The 19,065-nt window shown below is 43.4% G+C and overlaps 1 protein-coding gene across 1 annotated transcript; it reads left to right on the forward strand.

The window, feature by feature from the left end:
* Positions 1–8,661: 8,661 nt before the first annotated feature.
* Positions 8,662–18,687, forward strand: LYSMD2 (LysM domain containing 2). The gene is made up of 3 exons (XM_066559045.1): positions 8,662–8,903; positions 12,235–12,572; positions 17,915–18,687. Exons 1-3 carry the CDS (start codon positions 8,706–8,708, stop codon positions 17,964–17,966), a joined length of 588 nt encoding a protein of 195 aa, XP_066415142.1. The 5' UTR covers positions 8,662–8,705; the 3' UTR covers positions 17,967–18,687.
* Positions 18,688–19,065: the final 378 nt, after the last annotated feature.

Genomic DNA, 19,065 nt, shown 5'->3' on the forward strand with positions numbered 1-19,065 from the left:
GTACATCCCTGTGGACAATTGGTCTTCAGTGAAGCACAGAAACATGGAGTGCTCCTCAAATACCCTGGGAATGCTAAGAACAAAGTCTTCCCAAAAGACACCCCTCCTTTCACATAAAAACCCTTCCCCCTTTTTGCTTTTTACCCTGCAGGTAAAACAAGTCACATGCTGACACAGTTTTCAGTGGCCCAGAACAACAACCATCAAGTAAAAGCAGCACACTGAGCCATGACTTACTGGCTGAGGAGCCAGGGTCCTTATGCTGCAAAGGCTGCAGCTTCTGGCACAGAGACACAGAATAAAGCTCAAAGCAGTAACACCTCAAATTGCTTTACCACAAACCACCTTTGTCCTTTTATTAACTCCTGATGTTGTATTCCAACTTAATATACTGTTGGGGTGCTCTGAGCTCATTCAGGACCTTCACACAGGCCCTTTGCTACATGACCCAGAGAGCACAGTGGAGGTACTGCTTGGACAAGCCCAGAGATCTTTACCCTGTCACAGAAAAACACTCTTCTACAAACAGTTTCTATGTTAAAACCTTGAACTCATGTAAAGAAACAGTACAACAGGTTGCAAGAAATAATAATAAAAATTAAATTTAGAGGGCTTGTGATCAGATAAACAAATCAAAACATTATACCTCTTTCAGAATTAGAGTTTTCCATCTGCTTGTAAAAGCTGAGGATGCTGTTGGAGTCATGGAGTTCCAGCTGCTGTGCCATAGCATTGCTTGGAAACTTCCAACCAGTTCCTGCACAGAACAGGCTGAGCAGCTGCTCCTGCTGGATGCTGGCTCTGCAGCCCCTGCTGCTTGGGGCCACAGGAACATTTACCCCCCTCCAAAGAGGCACCAGGGCACCGGCCAGGCAGAACAGCTCGATCTCCCGCTGGGATCAATCAGCTGCTCGCCACTCGAGGGCAGCATTTCAGTAAAATAAAAAAGACATGGGAACAAAAAGGAAGGACACCAAACTGCCGGACTGTGTTAGCTCACCACGAGGATTTTGTTTGCGGGCTGATCTCCAAGCTATTTAAACAGGGAGGTAGAGAGAACTGAAGCAGAGAACTGAAGTGCAAGCAGTGAAGGTCAATACCAGATAAATCTGAGCAGAGACTGTACAGGCACGTTAGTTTACATATGGCTTAGCTACCTAAAGGAAAAACGGATGCACCCACACCCAAGTCTCCCACCCTTCTCCAACAGAAATATTTTATACAAGAAAGGGAAAAAGCTTTCACTCAGAGCAGCCAACTCTCTTTTGACCAGACCTGAGAAAGGTACAGGTTCTTTTACAATAGTGATTTAAAAGCTAAGGAGCAGCACCCAGTACAGTCAGCATACAAAACAATGACCCACTTGGACCATCATCACCTTTTCACTTCCAATAATGCCATGGCACTTCTAGGGCCAGAAGCCTGTAAAAAACAGGCATGAATGCTGCTGGTTTAGTGCTCCACTTACACCAGCTAAAAATAGTCAGGCCAAAAACATACTCCAGTTTTGGATACTGAATGACAACATGGGCTAAGAGGCCAATTAGGTCAAATAAAAATATACCAACAGAAAGAAAATAAACACTGGCAAACTTTGGCTGGAAGGCAAAAAGAGCTCTTGGAATAGAAACTTGCTACACAGCTTCATATGCATTCATGTAATTGTTTTGCCTTCTTATTCCAGAGCAGCTTCCTTTCACACAAGGACAGGCTGCTCTCAGAGGAGTGTCACAAGGGTCACCACCTTCAGGCCTGGGGTGCTGTAAGCTGAGGCATCCTCTGCACTCAATAAATGCAGGTGATTTCAGAAGTGACTCACAGCACATCAGTGAAGCTGCCATTAATATCCACATTACGTCCAGATTTAGTGTGTTTGTTGTTTTTTAGTCAAAAGAGGCTAAAGTAGGGTTAATTGCACTGAACCTGAATTCAGCAGGAAAAAGGAAGATGCTGTTGCTCACTGGGCACCAGCAGGCTCAGCAGTGATGGCAGAGTGGGATCAGGGTGAGGATCCTGCATATCCAGCTGTACCTGTGTTGTAGGTGCATGTGAACAGAGGAGGCTTATGGGAAGCAGCAGTTAGCATGGACAGCTCAGGCCATGTGAATAGAAACACACAGAAGCTCAATTAAAAACATGTTGGAACTCGGAAGCATTCTGCAATGGCTAATGGGCAATTTGACATTCATTTCACTCCAGAAACTGAAATCAAATATCCCATCATGAGGTCCAATGATAATGGAATGGCTCAGAAGGTTCACTGTTATTCACATACACTTAACTTCATGTTTTCAGCACTATTTTTGCCCTCCTCCCCTTCCAAAACGAGCATGATGTGCTGCCATCATCCTGCAGCAGGGTTTACACCGACAGCAACAGATTAGTAACATAAGGCAATTCCCCCAGCAAATCTCTGGGGCAGCTCAGGAGATAAAAGGTGCATTGCCAATGTCTCCTGTCACTAATGTGCTACCCAGTGCAAAAGGAAATGTGCCACTGAGGCATTGTGAAGTTAGTCAACATTGAGCCATCTGCTACAGATAATCTCAGGCTGCATGTTGTCAGTGAGGCATGAATGGAAAGAAGGCTCTAGCCTGACATTTTAGCTTTAAATTGAGTACATTTAATCCAGTAGTCATTGAAGGACAGCAGATACTGTCCCATGGCACCTTCCTAACAATTGCTTCTTAATGCAGAACAGTGATTTATGTAGTTTATGATGTTAAAGGATATATATGATGATGCTGCTCCAAATGCTTTCCCCTTCTGTACTGTTGGCTTCACTGCCTGATAACTTATTAACCAGAAAAAGCTGTAAACAATTTGATTTCAGAGATTTTATGACTTCAAGGGAAAAGTTGATAAACCATAAAAAGGGTATAAACAAAATATGAGCAAAAAGAAAGCCTGAAGGCCAGAGTGTGTCCCTGAAGAGCCAGTGGAGAGCTTGTCCCACACTCCCAAAAGCACTGCCAGCAGAAGCTCCCTGCCTGCCAAGTCCCTCCCTCCCTGTACCGAGTACAGCCTGCTGGCCCCATGTCCCAAGGACACGGCTGGTGTCCTCTTAGACCGAGATGTGCAGAACATGGGGATTCCATCCTACATATTCAGCTCTATTTTCACCTCTATTTTCAGTGTAAACAACTACAAAATTTCCAAGAACTGCCTGTCCTTTCAACATGCACAGGTAAAAAGCAAATATCAGTCAAAAGATGGAGTTAAGAAAGAGAGGCTGAGTGGTATCATCATTTTCCAGGAGATCACACCAAAAGCCACATGGCTGGAGTGTGGCAGCAGCCCTCTGGCCACAGAGAGAAACAACTTTCCCAGGCATTGTCCTGGGGAAAAGTCTGTGAGAAGACCAGAGAAAAGAATGAGACAATTCTCATCTCCACTTGCTGCACCTGTTATTGTGAACAGGTGGAACGTGTTATGGAGATTTGTTTACCAAAGGGTGGTTTCTTAATTGGCCACTGGTGATGGTGTTTAGATTGAAGGCCCAATTAGGTCCAGGTGTATCATAACTGTCTATAAAAAGTAATGGGTTTCTTAGTAATATAATAAAGATTATTGATCAGCCTTCTGAGAATCATGGAGTCAATGCTAATTATTACCAGTTTGGAGGTGCCCTGCAATGACACTGAAGGAAACAGAACATACCTGTGATAGCAGAAGTCAGCCCTTACCCAAACTGGTTTCATCCTTTCCTGTGCAAGATTGCTCCTACCAGAATGGGGCATGCAATGCTCACATTGCTAAGTAGCAGGTGATGGACTAGTAAAGCTGGAGGCAATGAAGAATAATTCATCCTGCACCACAGTCCAGCTTAGAAAAATATTCAGGCTCTGCAAATGGTAAGGAAGGGAAATTAATAAAACTTCACTAGAACTTTTTACAAAGCCAAAAAAGCTCAAAGAATGCAAACCCATAGCATATTGCAACATTGTCTTGTAACCTTAATACAGAAACCCACAGTAAACCCTGCTAAGAGCATTAAATATTAATAATGGCTCCCAGCTGCTACTGCTACATAATGGGCTTATTTTGATGAGGAAGATGTGCACATCTTAAGTAATGTGCACCAGATCAGATGATCCTACTTTCCTTTTGAAATTCATGCAAGACCCTCTCTCCTTGCTGCAATTAATTGAAGAACCCAGAGCTATTATTCTTAAAGGCAGGACTTGTCTCTGATCTTTGTCCTACATTACATATTTTTTTTTTTTGTCAGAAGTTACAACATGAGCAGAGGTGGATGGTTTAGCTTGATACACAACTCATTACCAGAGGACAGCTTTCTTTTACCCTGTACTGTCCTAATTAGTGTGACTCTGCCCACACAAATAGCCCACAAGGACAGGGTTTTCCATTGTTCTCTGTCCTACATCAGTACAACTATTATAAATAGTAATGTTCCTGGCTTGCATCATCATAAACATCAAAGCTAGGAATGCTCACTTTCCATTTATCCTTTACTAAGCAAGCTTGGGCTTCTTCACTGGCAAAGTAGGTGATGAACAGCTGACCACTAACAGAGTGATTAACTAGCCAGAAGGCATTCTCCCCTCTTCTCTACTTACTTTGCCATTAAATTATATGGCCACCATAACTAGACTGAGCTGATACTAATCTCTGTTTTAGAAGATGCTGACTATAGTCTGCTGATTCATATATCTTTAAAAAAATCATGATCACTGTGCACTTACAGATCCAGATATGAATGGTTCTCAATGATAAAATGGCAGCTAGATATCCAATACTTGTTGTCATCTTATCACAGGAGTTCCATCTTGCTGTCTCCTTATCACAAAAGTTCCACACTTTCTTTGTGTTTCTCGTGGGCAGCTCCTCAGAGCACTGACTCTTTCTTCTTCACAAAGCCACCAACTGACTCCAGTTTCCTTCTCACCCAGCCACCCCACTCTTTTATAGCATCTTCTCCTCATTGGTTACAGCTGTGGCCTGTTAGAGTCAGGCCTACCCCTAATCTTTGATATTTGGCCCAGCTGTAACTGCTTAGGGGTGAGATTACTTTCCACACTATCTTTATTTTCTTATATTCTATCCCCCTACAAATGCTCACTGGAAGTAACACAGACTTAAATACAGTTTGTTATTTAGAAGATTCACCATGAAGCATTACTAAAAAGAAAAGCCTCATCCTCAGAAATTAAGAATGACAGAAGAGGCAGTAAGTTCCTAGACATAATGATTCACTAGAGCTACCATTAACTTCTACTGCATAAGTAAATACTGAAATATATATTTTCTGGCTTTAACCAATTTCTGTCAAAAGATTTTATGTAAGAATGCAAAACTAATATTATCTAGGTCTGAACATGTCCCCAGGGTAAAAAAAATGCAGAAAGGGACTTAATCTTTTTCAGACTCAGCTCTAAGTAAGCCTTAGGTCAGAAGACACTCCGCTCATCTTGGCTGAAGTTTATGAAATGAAACCTTTCACTTCTAAAAGTGTGTTTGTAGTGTTTGTAGCTGCTGTAGTCGCAGCAATAATCCCCCAAAGGTGAAATGAGTAGCAGATGTAGGAATGTCTGCAGCCACCCTTGGGACAATGACTCTGAGGAGTGAGCTCCTCTGTTCCATGTTAGACTGATGAGTGTCAAGTCCAATCCTCAGATTTGTGACTTCAGTGAGCAGGAAATGGATTTGGACAAGTAGAGCTCCTTGAAACTGGGAGCTGATGAGGGGAAAGGGATCACAGATGCAGTAACAAGGAAACAGCAAAGACAGAAGAGAACAAGGGGAAAGGAAGTGGAGTCAGTAATGCCATGAGGCTCCCTGAACAGAGAAGGTCACGATCAGTAAACTCAAACTCAGGAGGGGGAACTGGGGAGCTGAGAATCCCAAGGTGACAGCAGGGACTCTTTCTAATGTGACAGGACACAATGGTTTATCAGAATGGTTTCGTGTCCTGACACTGAATAGTCACATCTTGAGGGGCAGGGGTAACCCTTTCCTTTTTCTGCCTGCTAGAGGATCTCCACTCTTCTGGGGTCAGACACAATCTTTAAAATGAAGTGTCACTAGCAAGACACTTCTAGTTTCTTCTGTAACTTTGAATGCAAATTAGAAGATACAGGTAACAATGCCTAAATGAAGATCTTGCTCACATTTCTAACTCAATTTTTTGGTTTAGAGGGTATTCACTTCATGAAGAAAAAGAAGCAGTCAGCTAATCAGATCAAGTATCTTGGCAACACCCCAGATGCAAATGTTCCTCTGGCTATAATATAGATTTTGAGATAAGAAACAAACATTTCCACAGATTGCTGACACAAAGAAAGGACAACCCAGCAAGTCCAGAAAAAAACCCCTCATCTACCCTTGAAAAGGTTTGTTGCTAAAATAAAGCATTCAGTATTATAACACCTGTGGTATCTTTATACCACTGCAAGGGATGCTTCTGCTGTTGTCAGAATCGTGACAGCTGATTTAAAGTGTATTGCACACACTTTCATACAAATAGAGTTTAAGATAACATTAGAGGGAATAATACTGTCTAATATTAGTGTACCTGTCAAGCACATTTCCAAACTAATTTATATTGCATGTTCATCTGATTGTATCACTAATGTTAAACAACATTTCCATTTTCTCAAATTGCAGTTCCCCTTTACTAAAAGCCATTTTAGCTGAAGTAACTGGTCTGAGTAATTCCAGCTCTAGGCAGGCACCCAGATGTTTGTAACTTCCATTAATCAGCCTGAAGAGGCTGAAGCAGATCTATGGCTCCACACTGCACACAGAGTAGACATTTTTAATAAATGCTGACCTGCAGTTCAGCTCTTTGCTAGGTGGGTCATGGCTGAAGTGCTGATGCAGTTCTGCAGATCAAGTTGTTTCACAAGGACTTGAAAGCACTGAGATGTCACAATCTGGTGCTTACTTTCTATAGCTGGTATAAACTCAATTTGGCATCCCTAGGGGACTCTTCAACTTCCCAAATATATTGTAGACTGCAGAAAAATTAAACTGAGCCTTTTCTTGCCATCGGTTTATAGTCTCTTGTACTGCTCTGGTCTGCCTGTGCATCGCCTACAGTCCCTCTGCTCAGGATGGTCACACTGGCTTTTCATGTGATGGTGAGGTGCTGATGTGTCAACTTGTGTGTCTTGCAGGGCAACTTTTGTATTTTCCTAACTTATATCTGGAAACTCGTGGCCAAATTAACAATGTTTCTGAGATCTGTCTTGATTTTAACACTGTATTCCTTAAAGAGACTCCATGACCACCACTGAACAAAATCTGAAAACTACAACTAGGTATTATGTCAGTTGATGCTTTTTTTTTCTTGCAAGTACTAGTATGAATACATACTGGACTGAGGAATGCTGAGGAATGCATGACTTTTGTGCTTAGGTTTAAGATAGAGATCTATCTTTTTAGGACTTCACAGAAAAAAGAATTACACCACACTGGTGTTACACACACAGACACTTCCCAAAATCCCAGCCTGGTTGAGGCTGGAAGTGACCTTTGAGGGACATCTTTTCCAACAGCCCTGCTCCAGCACAGGCACCTAGGGCAGGCTGTTCTGGACACTTCTGGGTATTTTGGTACGTACTATGTCTGTAGAGGATACACACATGTGCATCATTTATTTGTGGCATACAGGTTTTATTAGAAAGCTCCAGTTCAGCAACAATGGATCAGCTTTCCCAGACCACTGCCAGGTTTCTTGGTGAGAAGTACTCACTTAAGAACACATTACAATTAATTTTAATGTAAAATGGTACTCCAATACCTGAAGGGAACTTACTGAAGATGGGGCAAGACTATCTGTCAAGAGTCTGTAGTGACCAGACAATGGGGAATGGGTTCAAACTGTAAGAAGGTAGGTTTAGATTAGATATTAGCAAAATATTTTTTACTGTGATGCTAGTGAGGCACTGGAACAAATTCCCAGGTAAGCTGTGGATGCTCCATCCCTGGAGGTATTCAAGGCCAGGTTGGATGGGGCTTTGATCAACGTGCTCTAGTGGAAAGTGAGAGGTTGGAACTGGATGATCGTCAAGGTCCCTTCCAACCCACACCAAATTAGGGATTCTATGATTCTAAGTCACAAGTTATTTTCCTCGAATGAATTTTCCCACGTCTTACTGTTTCAATAAACCTGGCATAATTAGACTTTCGTATTTGTGCACTTATGGCCGAAGTCACTCCTTTTTACACTCTCTGACGGACCGCACTACTGAGCCTCCCGCCGGCAAACGCGCTGGGGTCCGACCGGCCAGGGGCCCTCAGTGCCGGCTCTCTGGCAGTGTTACAGGGCAGGCGTGCGTTCCGCGACGAGCGCTCAGGGCTGCCCACGGCTCGGCCCTGCCCCGGCCCGGCGGTGCCCAGGCCCAGCGGAGCCGCTGCGGCGGGGCCCGGCCCTGCTCGACTCAGCCCCGGGGCGGCTGTGCCCCGGCCCTGCTCGGCTCTGCCCCGGCCCGGCTGTGCCCAGCCCCAGCTCTGCCCAGCCCGGCACAGCCGCTGCAGCCCGGCCCAGCCCGGCCCGGGCGGTGCGGGGCGGGCGCTCCCCGCGCATGCGGCCTCTCCGCGCCGGGCGGGGCTGCCGGGCCGAGCCGGGGCTTCCGCCGGGGCCGGGCCCGTGTCCGGCGCGCCGGGGGCGGCGCGGGGCCGGTGCCGGGGCGATGCCCAGGGCGGCGACGCGGGGCCGCGGGCGCTGAGCGGGCGGCAGCATGGCCGAGGCCCTGCGGCAGGAGCAGGCGGGCGGGCCCGAGTCGGAGGCCGAGCTGTCGCAGCGGCTCGCCCGCACCAAGGCCCGCTCGTACGGCAGCACGGCGAGCGTGGCCGCGCCGCTGGCCGAGCGCTACGTGGAGCACCGGCTGAGCGCCGGGGACACGCTGCAGGGCATCGCCCTCAAGTACGGCGTCACGGTAAGGGAGCACCGCCGGCGGGGCCGGGAGCGGCGCTTAGAGCCGGAGAGTGGCCTGGGTTGGAAGAGACCTTAAAGCTCATCCCGTTCCAAACCCCTGCCGCGGGCAGGGACACTTTCCCTAGACCGGGTTGCTCAGAGCCCCATCCAGCCTGGCCCTGAACACCTCCAGGGATGGGGCAGCCACTACTCCCGTGGGCAAGCATCTCCTCCATAGCCTGGCGGCTGTAGCCCCCACAGCGGGAGCACTTGGGCCACAGCCGCGAGGTGACAGCAAAAAGGTGTCCCACAGGGCATTTCCTATACACACAGTGGGTAGGAGACAGCGTGGGTACGGCGTTAGTTTAGTTTGAGTATTTAAATTGCTGACATCAGGAGTGTGGCCTGCCCGGAGGGGTCAGCAGGCAGCGCTGGTGCCCAGGGCTGGCAGGTCTGGAACTGACAGCGCTGGGGTGAGCAGGGGGCCTGGGGAAAGGACTCGCACCTGCTGCCACCCGATGAACCTGGATCACACCGCTGTGCACCACTACACTCACTGCAGGCTAAACAATATAATTAGTGTCATTAAACTTAAACTGGAAAAAAGCATCATTTTGAGCTTGACACGCAGACGGCGACAAGAGAAGGAATTTCTTCCAGTAGCTTCAGGGCTAAACATTCTTCCATTGTGATCTGCCCAACCCAGTCCAGAGATGAGGCAGAGATACCACTGATTTGAAAGTGTTGCTGCTTTTCTGCTCATTTTCTAGGGAGAATGTTCATTTCTGAGATAAATGTTGGAAGGCTTAGGCCAGCCTAGGACATGCAGAGTCCAATAAAGTCTACCAGCAGGCCCTTTACTACCATTCCAGATGGGGCAGAAATCACCCACCCTGCCTCATTCCCACTTATGGGGGGTCCATATTCCAGTGTGCAGCTTCAGTAGTCCCAACACAGAAAATTGTTCAGGGCTGGGCAGCTGGAGAGGTGGCACTGGTACAGTCTGTGCCACTTTGACATCGGCTGCAAACAGCACCTTCCAGTTGGGCTCCTTCTAGATGAGCTACAGTGTAGTGCCAAACTATGAGGTTCTGGCTGGAGTGGACTTTTCCTTCTCTTGGTCTGCAGGATCTACTAAAACCTTCTATCACTTTCAACAATACAAACTGATCACTAAAATAGTAGCTTTCTAGAAAAAAGGCATTTCTAAGCTATTTACAACTCCCTTTCAGCTGAAGTTGTGAATCAAACCTGTACAAACACCTCCAAGTTGTTAACCTACCTTTTGTTTATAATGAGTTTGATAAGTTTTTGCTGTGCTAATGACATAAAATACATATGTTGGGATTTTTCCCCAACATCTTATTGGTTGTTTGATTTAATAAGTGTTCTGCTTAAGAAGCCAGAGCCGCATCATTGTAGACTGCAGTTGAGAGAGGTTAAACTGACATGAAATGCCCCTCAGAGCAATGACAAGTTCAGCAGAATCAGCCATTGTGTTTATGCTTTCATGGGTTTCAGCCCAGGGTAGGAAGGTATGCAAACACATTTGCTTTGAGCAAAATGCAGGCTGTTGTGTGTTCACACAATGACAAAGACAGATTTCCTTTAAAGAGTCCTTCTGTTTGCTTCCTGCATCATGTATTCTTGACTGGAAGTGAGAGTTGTAATGGAAACCCCAGAATTATCTTTGGCTGCCATTGCCTCCAGTATTGCTGGTTTTAGGAGTTTCCCCTGTGGTTTTCCTCACTGGGAGCTAATTTGTAGCCAGAGACATCCTGTCCAGTGGCTGCCTTTGCATGACTTGGCATAGACAGTTCAAGATAGATAAAAATACCAGGCCGGGGGAGAGGGATCAGTGTGCTTTGTTTGGTCTCATCCTCTGCCCTTCACCCCCTCCCCTGGATACTGTCTATTCATATTTAGAACTTGAATTGGGTGCATTTTCCTTTTGAGTAAATTAACACTTGAATTCATGTTTATGGTTCAGCCAATTTATGGCTCAGTGTAAGTGCTGTATCCCTTTTGAGGGGAGAAGGATGAGGACAATATTTCACTGTCAGTAGAAGTAGTTTTGATTAATTAGTTCAGCACCAGTTTACAGCTTCAGTTAAAATATTAAGCATGTGCTGAACCTTTTGCACTTTCATTATGATAGATTTGTAGCTAGTGGGCATTACTTCAGTTGTTCTAGCACTAAAAAAAGAAAACTCTTGTTAAATCCTGCTCTCCATACACCTCTGAATGTACAGAGTCACACTGAGTTGTAGGAGTTGTATTGCACATACAAAGTCACCTGCTCAGGGCTGAGGGATGTTCTTTTTAGAACCAAGTACTTTCCTTTTCATTATTGCTCTGTGCAGAGGTACAGACTTCCAAATGCTACTGGCTGGTATTTTAGGAAGAAATAACCAGAGGTAGAGTTACAGTGAAAAAGGAGAGAGAATAGCAGTGCAGTGCATTATTTATCAGCTATTGAAGCATCACCTTCCAACTCCCCTGCAGTAGGCTCTCAGTTTTCAGCTTCTGTATTGTATTTTTCCAGAAAAGCTCCTGCTAGTATTTTAAACTGTTTTTATACCCATCAAGACAGACAACTTATAGAGATTTTAACAATTGACATTTACACTAGAACCATTAGAAGTTTTACTAAGGCCAAACTGTTACTGAGTCAGGTAAAGCTTCCTTTATACTCTTCAGATGGTGCTCAGCCTGGGAGAGAACTTGCACCATTATACTCTTTGAGTCTTACTAAAAATGGTTTCCAAGCTTTAGGAGCTGGAAGAGAAGTGATCTTCTCTCGCTTGTGATACTGGATATTAGCTATTCAGTTTTTAAATGGGATTATTAAATATAAGCGTTTCAGCATTTAGTCATCTGCATCAACAGGTTGAACCCTCGTGGTAACTTTATTCCCCTTGTTTGGAGTCTGCATAATTTTTACCAGAGAGTTCACCTACAGGAGGAGCTGCTAGCAGTTCTGAGCCTTGTTCTAATCTAAATCCAAATCAAAAGTACATTTGTGACAGAATTTTTGTTCTTTGGTAGGCTGTTCCTGTCAGCCTGCATAGGGACTGCAAGGCTATTTAAGGGCAGCATCTTTAGGTAGCACAAGACTTTGAAAAAAGCAGTATTGTGGAGTCAAGTGCACATAAAGCTAGGGTGTTAGCAAGGCTGAAACAGAACATGCACTCTGAAATCACTTTGAATGCAAACAAATTCTCTCCTGAAATAATTGCTGCTGCAAAGAAAGTACAGATTTATTTTAACTAAAGGTTGTATACTACTTCAGAAAGTTAATGCTTTATACGTTGCCAAAACCTAATAGCTTATATTTTTTCTATTTTTTTCAGATGGAACAAATAAAGAGGGCAAATAAACTTTTCACTAATGACTGTATATTTCTGAGGAAAACCCTGAATATTCCGGTTATATCAGAGAAACCATTACTGTTCAATGGACTCAATTCACTGGAATCTCCTGAGAATGAAACTGTTGACAGCTCCCCTTCCTGTGATGAAGGACTAGTGGCAGCTCAGGAAGAAAGTAGCTCTTCTCCCAGTCCTCCAGAGCCTGACAATCAGCCCACTGCACCAGAAGAATTATCTGCCAAAGATTTCCTACAGAGATTGGACTTGCAGATTAAGTTATCCAAACAAGCAGCCAGAAAACTAAAAGATGACAATGTCAGGTAATTGCCACTTTTGGTGTTAAACATTGTAATCTCCCCCTGAAGGCATTGCAGTCTAAGCTGACCCCTCTTTGTGGGGTCTCAGCATCTGTGGCTTTTATTTGTCAATAGCAAGTGCCTGCTGTTCTCATGCACCAGGTACATTCAGAGCACAGCATTAGCAGGTGCCTTGCTATGGCAGTTAGAAAGGCTGCCTCACAACAGATTATTTGGAGAATGCAAATACTATTTCATAAAAGCCAAAAGGCCAGGATTCTCCAAGATGTCTTGCTGTGTAAGTAGGCAGCTATTTAAGCAAAAACATAGTTTTTGGTAGAGTGCTACACAAAGGCCTATGAGGAAGCTGATTATGTACAGCAAGGCATGATTCTATTTTTCTTTTGTCCCAAATTGCCTCATTGTGTAAATATTCTCCATGACACAGTTTCAATTAAGCTTTCCTATCTCCTTTCCCTATGCAGTTCACCCCACTTTGTGCATCCACCTATGCAGACTTCATCTTTTCTTCAGTATTTCCACAGCCAGGAGCTCCCACATATTTACTCATAGAAAAAGCAGTACTTTGTGACCTCTGTGCCACAGTAGTGGCACATATCCCCTCACTTATGTAGGTATGCTATGGAGAGCACAGAAAGACTCAGTACAAGAGTGGATTTCAGTGGTGTTTGTTTTCCATGTCCTTGGGACAAGCTTCCTCAGCTTGTTCACAGTCAATCAGTCTCTTGGGGTGGCTGGCTGCCTGTATTCCCTGCAGAAATCCCCTCAGTGGGGGATGCTGAGGTGGTCCTTCTCACAATAAAAGGTATGACTGCAGGGAACTGGTACTGCTTCTCTTACCAGAGAGCTGGAGAGAAGTTATGCCTGCAGATAGATGCTTTGCTTTTACAAATTTGTTCATCCACCATCTTGGTTCACTTCACATGCTCTGATTTGAGGGCAAGCAGAGGGTAACCTTTCAGGACCAAATTTATTGAGTACAGAATTGCATAATTTTTTTAAACTAAGAAATTATTTCAGCAATGTTAAAACTTTGTTCAGCAGACAAAAGTTTGAAGGAGAACAGTATATTGTATTTAGCTATTGGACAAGCCTCCTTTGGAGAAATATCCCCACATACAACCCTCCATTGCCAGGACACTGGTTTAGAGTCTCAGGGAAGGCTGGAAGGCTTTCACATCTTATCACACTTGTCAGTTACTTTCTTTTGCATTGGTTGCATGAAAGGAAAAATAGCTTTTGGAACTCACAACCTTCTCTGTGCAAACGCATCCACTTCCATTGTTATATTTGAAGCACCATAGAGCACCTATCAAAATATGCTGCTGCTGACTTTCAGATTATTAGATGTATGTAGGTGTTGACCCAGCAGTTAAACTGCATAACAGGAAACCACAGTCCCTGCCAGAGGAAGGCAATCATTTTAACATCCCTCCAAGAAAATAACATGCTAATTTGAAGAAGAAAATTCACTTAGACATTGCTGTACCATGAGCAGAGCCAATACAGTCAAAGTGCCACTGCACAAAAAGTGGCACTGCTGCCACTAATACCCATTTCCTATGCTGCTTCAGTTACAAATTGGGAAATGTAGACCTGGTACCAAGTCACCTCCCAAGAAATAATGTATACAGGAGGATGAGTTATTTTCCCACCTCTTGTTCAGATTGAACAGATAATTCTGTTAAATGCATGTAGCAGATTTTTACTGGTCAGGATGTTACAGGAAGCATGAAGTACAGAGCTGCAGGCAGTCTGCTGAGCAGGATGTTGCCCAAAGCTTCTGAAGAGAAATAGCTTCCTGTGCATCTGATAGTCTTCATAATATTCCCTTCTACATCACTGCCCCTGGCTTTCATTTATGGCTCACAAAAGCCATCCTTACCTTGTCCTCTCCATCACAGTTGGAAAGGACAGACAGACGGACCAAAGTCAATGCTTACTCTGCAGAGAACAGGAGTAGAGAGAGACCATTGCCAAAAACCTTGGAGATACTTTTCAGCTGTGTACCATCAGTGGTATATGTGGGTCCAGACTGGAAGGTGGCAACATTCCTTTCTGTGCTCCAGCAGCTGCCCAGGAGGCGCCTGTTCTTCCTGCCCAGCCCTTTCGTGTCCCTTGCTTGGAGCAGGAAGCCTTTGGAAATTGGACAGCCATGTTAATAAACCAGCCTCATGAATATGCAAGTTTCCTATTCTTAGAGTGAAAACCATTTATGAAATTAAGCAGTTTCCAGCTGCTCTGGCCTGTATTCAGGTTGCCTTGTCAAGGCCTGTGTAGAGCCTGATGTGCCAACATTGCCGAATGCTTCCATGCCTGCTTGAGAGTGCCAAAGGAGCACCTGGAGTTCACCCACTACCACCCAAAGGGACATTGGAGCTCACAAAACTGCAAGCAGAAGCAGACTATCAGCTCATGAACTTAAAGAGCCATAACTTCTCACCATAGCATGAGCCTGATTTGACAGATGGTGAGAACCACATCTACTGAATTGCTGTTTACTTTGGTCTCCTTTAAGTTGCCAAGAACGCATGTGCACACGTGCACTGATTTGGATTAAACCACACAGAGAAGTTTCATAGTCAGAAACTGCCCTGTGCTACAAAGGCAGCTTAGAGTGAATTATATTGTTTAATTAGAACTCTTGGAGTCACTCCCTTAAGTGCTCTTAGAGGAATAAAGCTTAGATAGAAAAACTGGGGAGCACGTAGTTGCAGATTTAGACTAGATATTAAACTGTAATAGCTGTGCAAGCAGATGAGCATAAAAGGTTATAAAATGTGATCCACTCAGTTTGTGCCAGCTGCCTTTCACTATTAGAGTTTATATAAGCACATGACTAGATCTACACATGATAGTACCTTTACTAGAGTTTCATTGAGCAGAAATCGTGAGTTAATGAGTCATTTATTAATCATGCATATTCAGCCAAGATGCAGCGCAAGGCAATAAAGCCTTTTTGTTTAGAGCAATGTTTTTATAGTAGGCCAGAAGAAATGCAAAAGGATTAATACAGTTCTCTGTAGCATATGTTATTAATTCATGTATTTGTATATTAGGAAAGAATACTCATTATAAAGCAGCTGTGATAGTTTGAGAAAACACAGTGGTGCTTCACCTGGCCCAAAGTGCTCTTACACTGAAACTGAAAATGACTTTAGTGGTGCTTTTTGTATCAGATAGTTGAATATGAGCAAGTTGAACCCCAGGTATATAATGCAAGCTGTTTATAGAGTCCTTAAGATAGACTTATACCATCTACTGTGCTTCTGGAACAGGTCACATTTTTCTGCATTCACCTTGGAGTGTCTAATTTTGAAAACCTTGTAACTGAACAGAGCCTCTCTAACCAGTGATGGTGATTCAGTATAACTGCTGTCAGCACAGGAACAGGACCTTGTACTGTCATCTGCTCACTTGCCTTGACCTCAACCTAGGAAAGACTATGGTCTTGAAGCCTTCAAAACTCACAACTGAGATAATTTGCCCAATATTTTTTCACCCTCTTTGGCTATCAGCTGAGAAAAGAGATGCCTCAACAAAGGAGGCTGTCTGTGGAGAATCCTTTCAGACATCCCAAAACTAACAACTCAGATTGCCTCCTTGTTTAATTGTGCATTCTAGGAGCATCCAAGCATTTGAGTGTACTTACAGTCGGGTGTCCTTGCTGTTACAGAAGTGGTTATTTGTGGCCTGATGCACACCATTGCTTGCAGGAGACTTCTTTCAGTTCCTGTAACCCACTGGGCAAAGCGGCAGCAGTGAACGGGAAGAGACAGCACTACAGAGTGTTGTAATGCTGTGCTGTTCCTTTTCCATCCCCTGAAGGAGAACGTTGCTATGACTTAGCACTTGGCTATTTTAAGCATCTTAAAAGTGAAGTAAATTGTTTGGTCATTAAACATACACTGCCATGGTGGTGCTTGTGGGTCACAGACCAGAGCTTTCTTACTTTACTGTCATGCCATGTATCATGGAAAGCTTCTGCAAATGATACATTATTAACATTATAGTATTCCATGGCAGTTTTGGACACAGAACTGGATATAATGAAGGATACTATTTAAATGTCTACAGATATTTGCATCCTTGGTACTTGCTTGGTAGCATCACTAATGTAAATAGATGTACATTTGTAAGGAAGGCTAAAAATCTGTTCTCAGCACTACTGTAACCACACATCCCTGCAGTAACAACCAGTTTCATCCCAGACTTGTTTTTTGGAGGTTTCTGTTTTTGGCAAGATTTTTTCAAGGCAAAGGACATATTATGCCTTTGGCTTAAGATGATAATTTTGGTGGGAAGACAAGTTACTCTGCTGTTTCGTTAGTTTGTAGGGTTCTGTTTTGGGGTGGTTATATGAAATTTAAATTGTAGCTAAATAATCACGTTTATTTGGGAAAAGCCTTCATGGTTTTGATATTGAAATATTTACTTTTTACCTTATACCATTATTAGACTCTGAATAAGCGTACCTTTGTATGGAGGTACACACAGCATTAAAAGCAACCCTTTCACAGTGTAGCAGCTGTAAAGTCCTTCTGTTCTTACCAAAACACTGAACTTGGCAGCAGCTTTAAGGCTGGACTCTCAGGAACAAAACCATGAAGCCTCAGTAGTACAAAGCAATGACCTTTGGGGAACTTGGCATCCTTGATGCTGCACTGCACTAGGTTTACATAACCCCTTTTTTTTAAAGGCAGCACTGTCAGGTGAACAGCAGGCAGACTGATTTTCTTGAGGATGTTTTAAAAGCAGCAGTACTTTGCTTTATCCAGTTATTGCACTAACAATAGCAATTGGGAGCAATTGCTTTTTCCTAAGAAAATCCAAGTGATCAGTGTCAGTGGGGATTGATGTGAGGGAAGTATACATCAGAAACAGCTTGCAGCATCAGGACACAGATCCACCCACAGCTATGATTGACTGCTCCTGTTGTTTCATTTGGTCTCTCTGTCCCTCCTGCCATTCAAAATGTTGAAACAAACCTCTAACTAAGCTTTCTTTTTTTAAAAGAAGAAATGAAAAGCAACACTGCAGGAGCTCCATCATGCCCTCCACCTTGTTATCCTTTAAGTTTTTCTTATTGATTTGATCAAGAATACTTTTTAAAATACATTCTGATGTTGAACTTACACAGCTTTCCTTGCTTTCAGCATTATGTTCTCGACATCTCAGGAACTCCAGAGATGTGTAAATTACAGTATTATATTGCAAATATTCCTCTTAGGCAAGGCTGGCACGGCCTATTTTAACCCACTAGGAAAACTGGTCACCTGCATTTTCATTGCAGTTTTACTGTTGAGAATGGTATGCTCCTGACCTGATGATCATTTTCTTTCTAGAGATGAGGAGAATGAGGAAGGTCCCTATGCAACTTCTTCGTACCACCAGTAGAAGACAGATGTGATGGCCTGAAAACTTTCCATGAAATCAGTTCTTACAGAACTAAGCAGTCAGTAATTCAAAACCCAAGTCTTTTGGACTCATCCTCTCGATGTACTTAAAAGAAGTCATGAATGGGTAATTGCACTGAAATTATGACCTCTTCTGCCTTCCATAGGTTAATGTCCTTATGTTATATCAATAAAAGGTTTAAGCCTTCCAAAACTAGCAATGGCCTTTTTACCCCTTCTGTGCAAACTGTAGCATGGTAGCAACTATATATCCCTGAGGTCACCTTTATGCAGGATGTTGATCTTTAGTAAAGATTTTGTAAATACTTGTTAAAGTGAAATTTGTTTTAAGTATTTAAAAATATTAAATAAGTTTGCTTGTAAATGACAAATGATGGAAGTCATAGGAATTTACTTATTCTGCAAACATAGGCAAGTTTACTGTGAAAGTTTTGTCTACTTCAGGGCTGCAGAACTTGCCTATAAACCTTGTATGTGTCTGTGTGTGGTTATGATGTATTCCTAGAAAGGGGAATTCAGCTTGTGTTGATAAATTAAAGCCTTTTTGCTTAAAGAACTGTTTGCATATTGGATTTCTACTCATAAAAGGGATGAGTTACACAAGAGGTTTTTTTGTGAGATATGACATTGGAATATCAGATGTGTGTTCTTGTGTGCAGTTAAATTTTGTGTGGTTTTAATTTAATAAAATATCAAAAATACTGATGTGTGTGTTCATAATGAAGTCAGCTTGGTTCTAGCCTGTTCTTAGGGAAGAATGGTTTGTCTAGTTTCACAAAGTATTAGGTTGCAATTTCAGGGTAAATAATGTCTTTACCCTATCCATCTAATTCACCCTCCTAAGTGAGACCTGCAAGAGCTATCTGCCCTAGTTGTGCAGTTTGTTAAGATGAATAAGAGGCACATTACCAAGCCTTCTCTGTTCTCAGAAGATGTGCCAGTATTCAGGTATGCAAGTGCACTCCATCTGCAGCTCAGGGACACAGAGTGCAACCTGCAATCACTCTTGCCCTGAAGTTAGGGTATTAGGAACTTGTTAAATATCCTAGATTTTTTCCCCAAGGAGTCCATAAACTTCA

The sequence above is a fragment of the Molothrus aeneus genome, chromosome 13, assembly GCF_037042795.1.
Source record: "Molothrus aeneus isolate 106 chromosome 13, BPBGC_Maene_1.0, whole genome shotgun sequence".
NCBI classification, from domain to species: Eukaryota; Metazoa; Chordata; class Aves; order Passeriformes; family Icteridae; genus Molothrus; species Molothrus aeneus.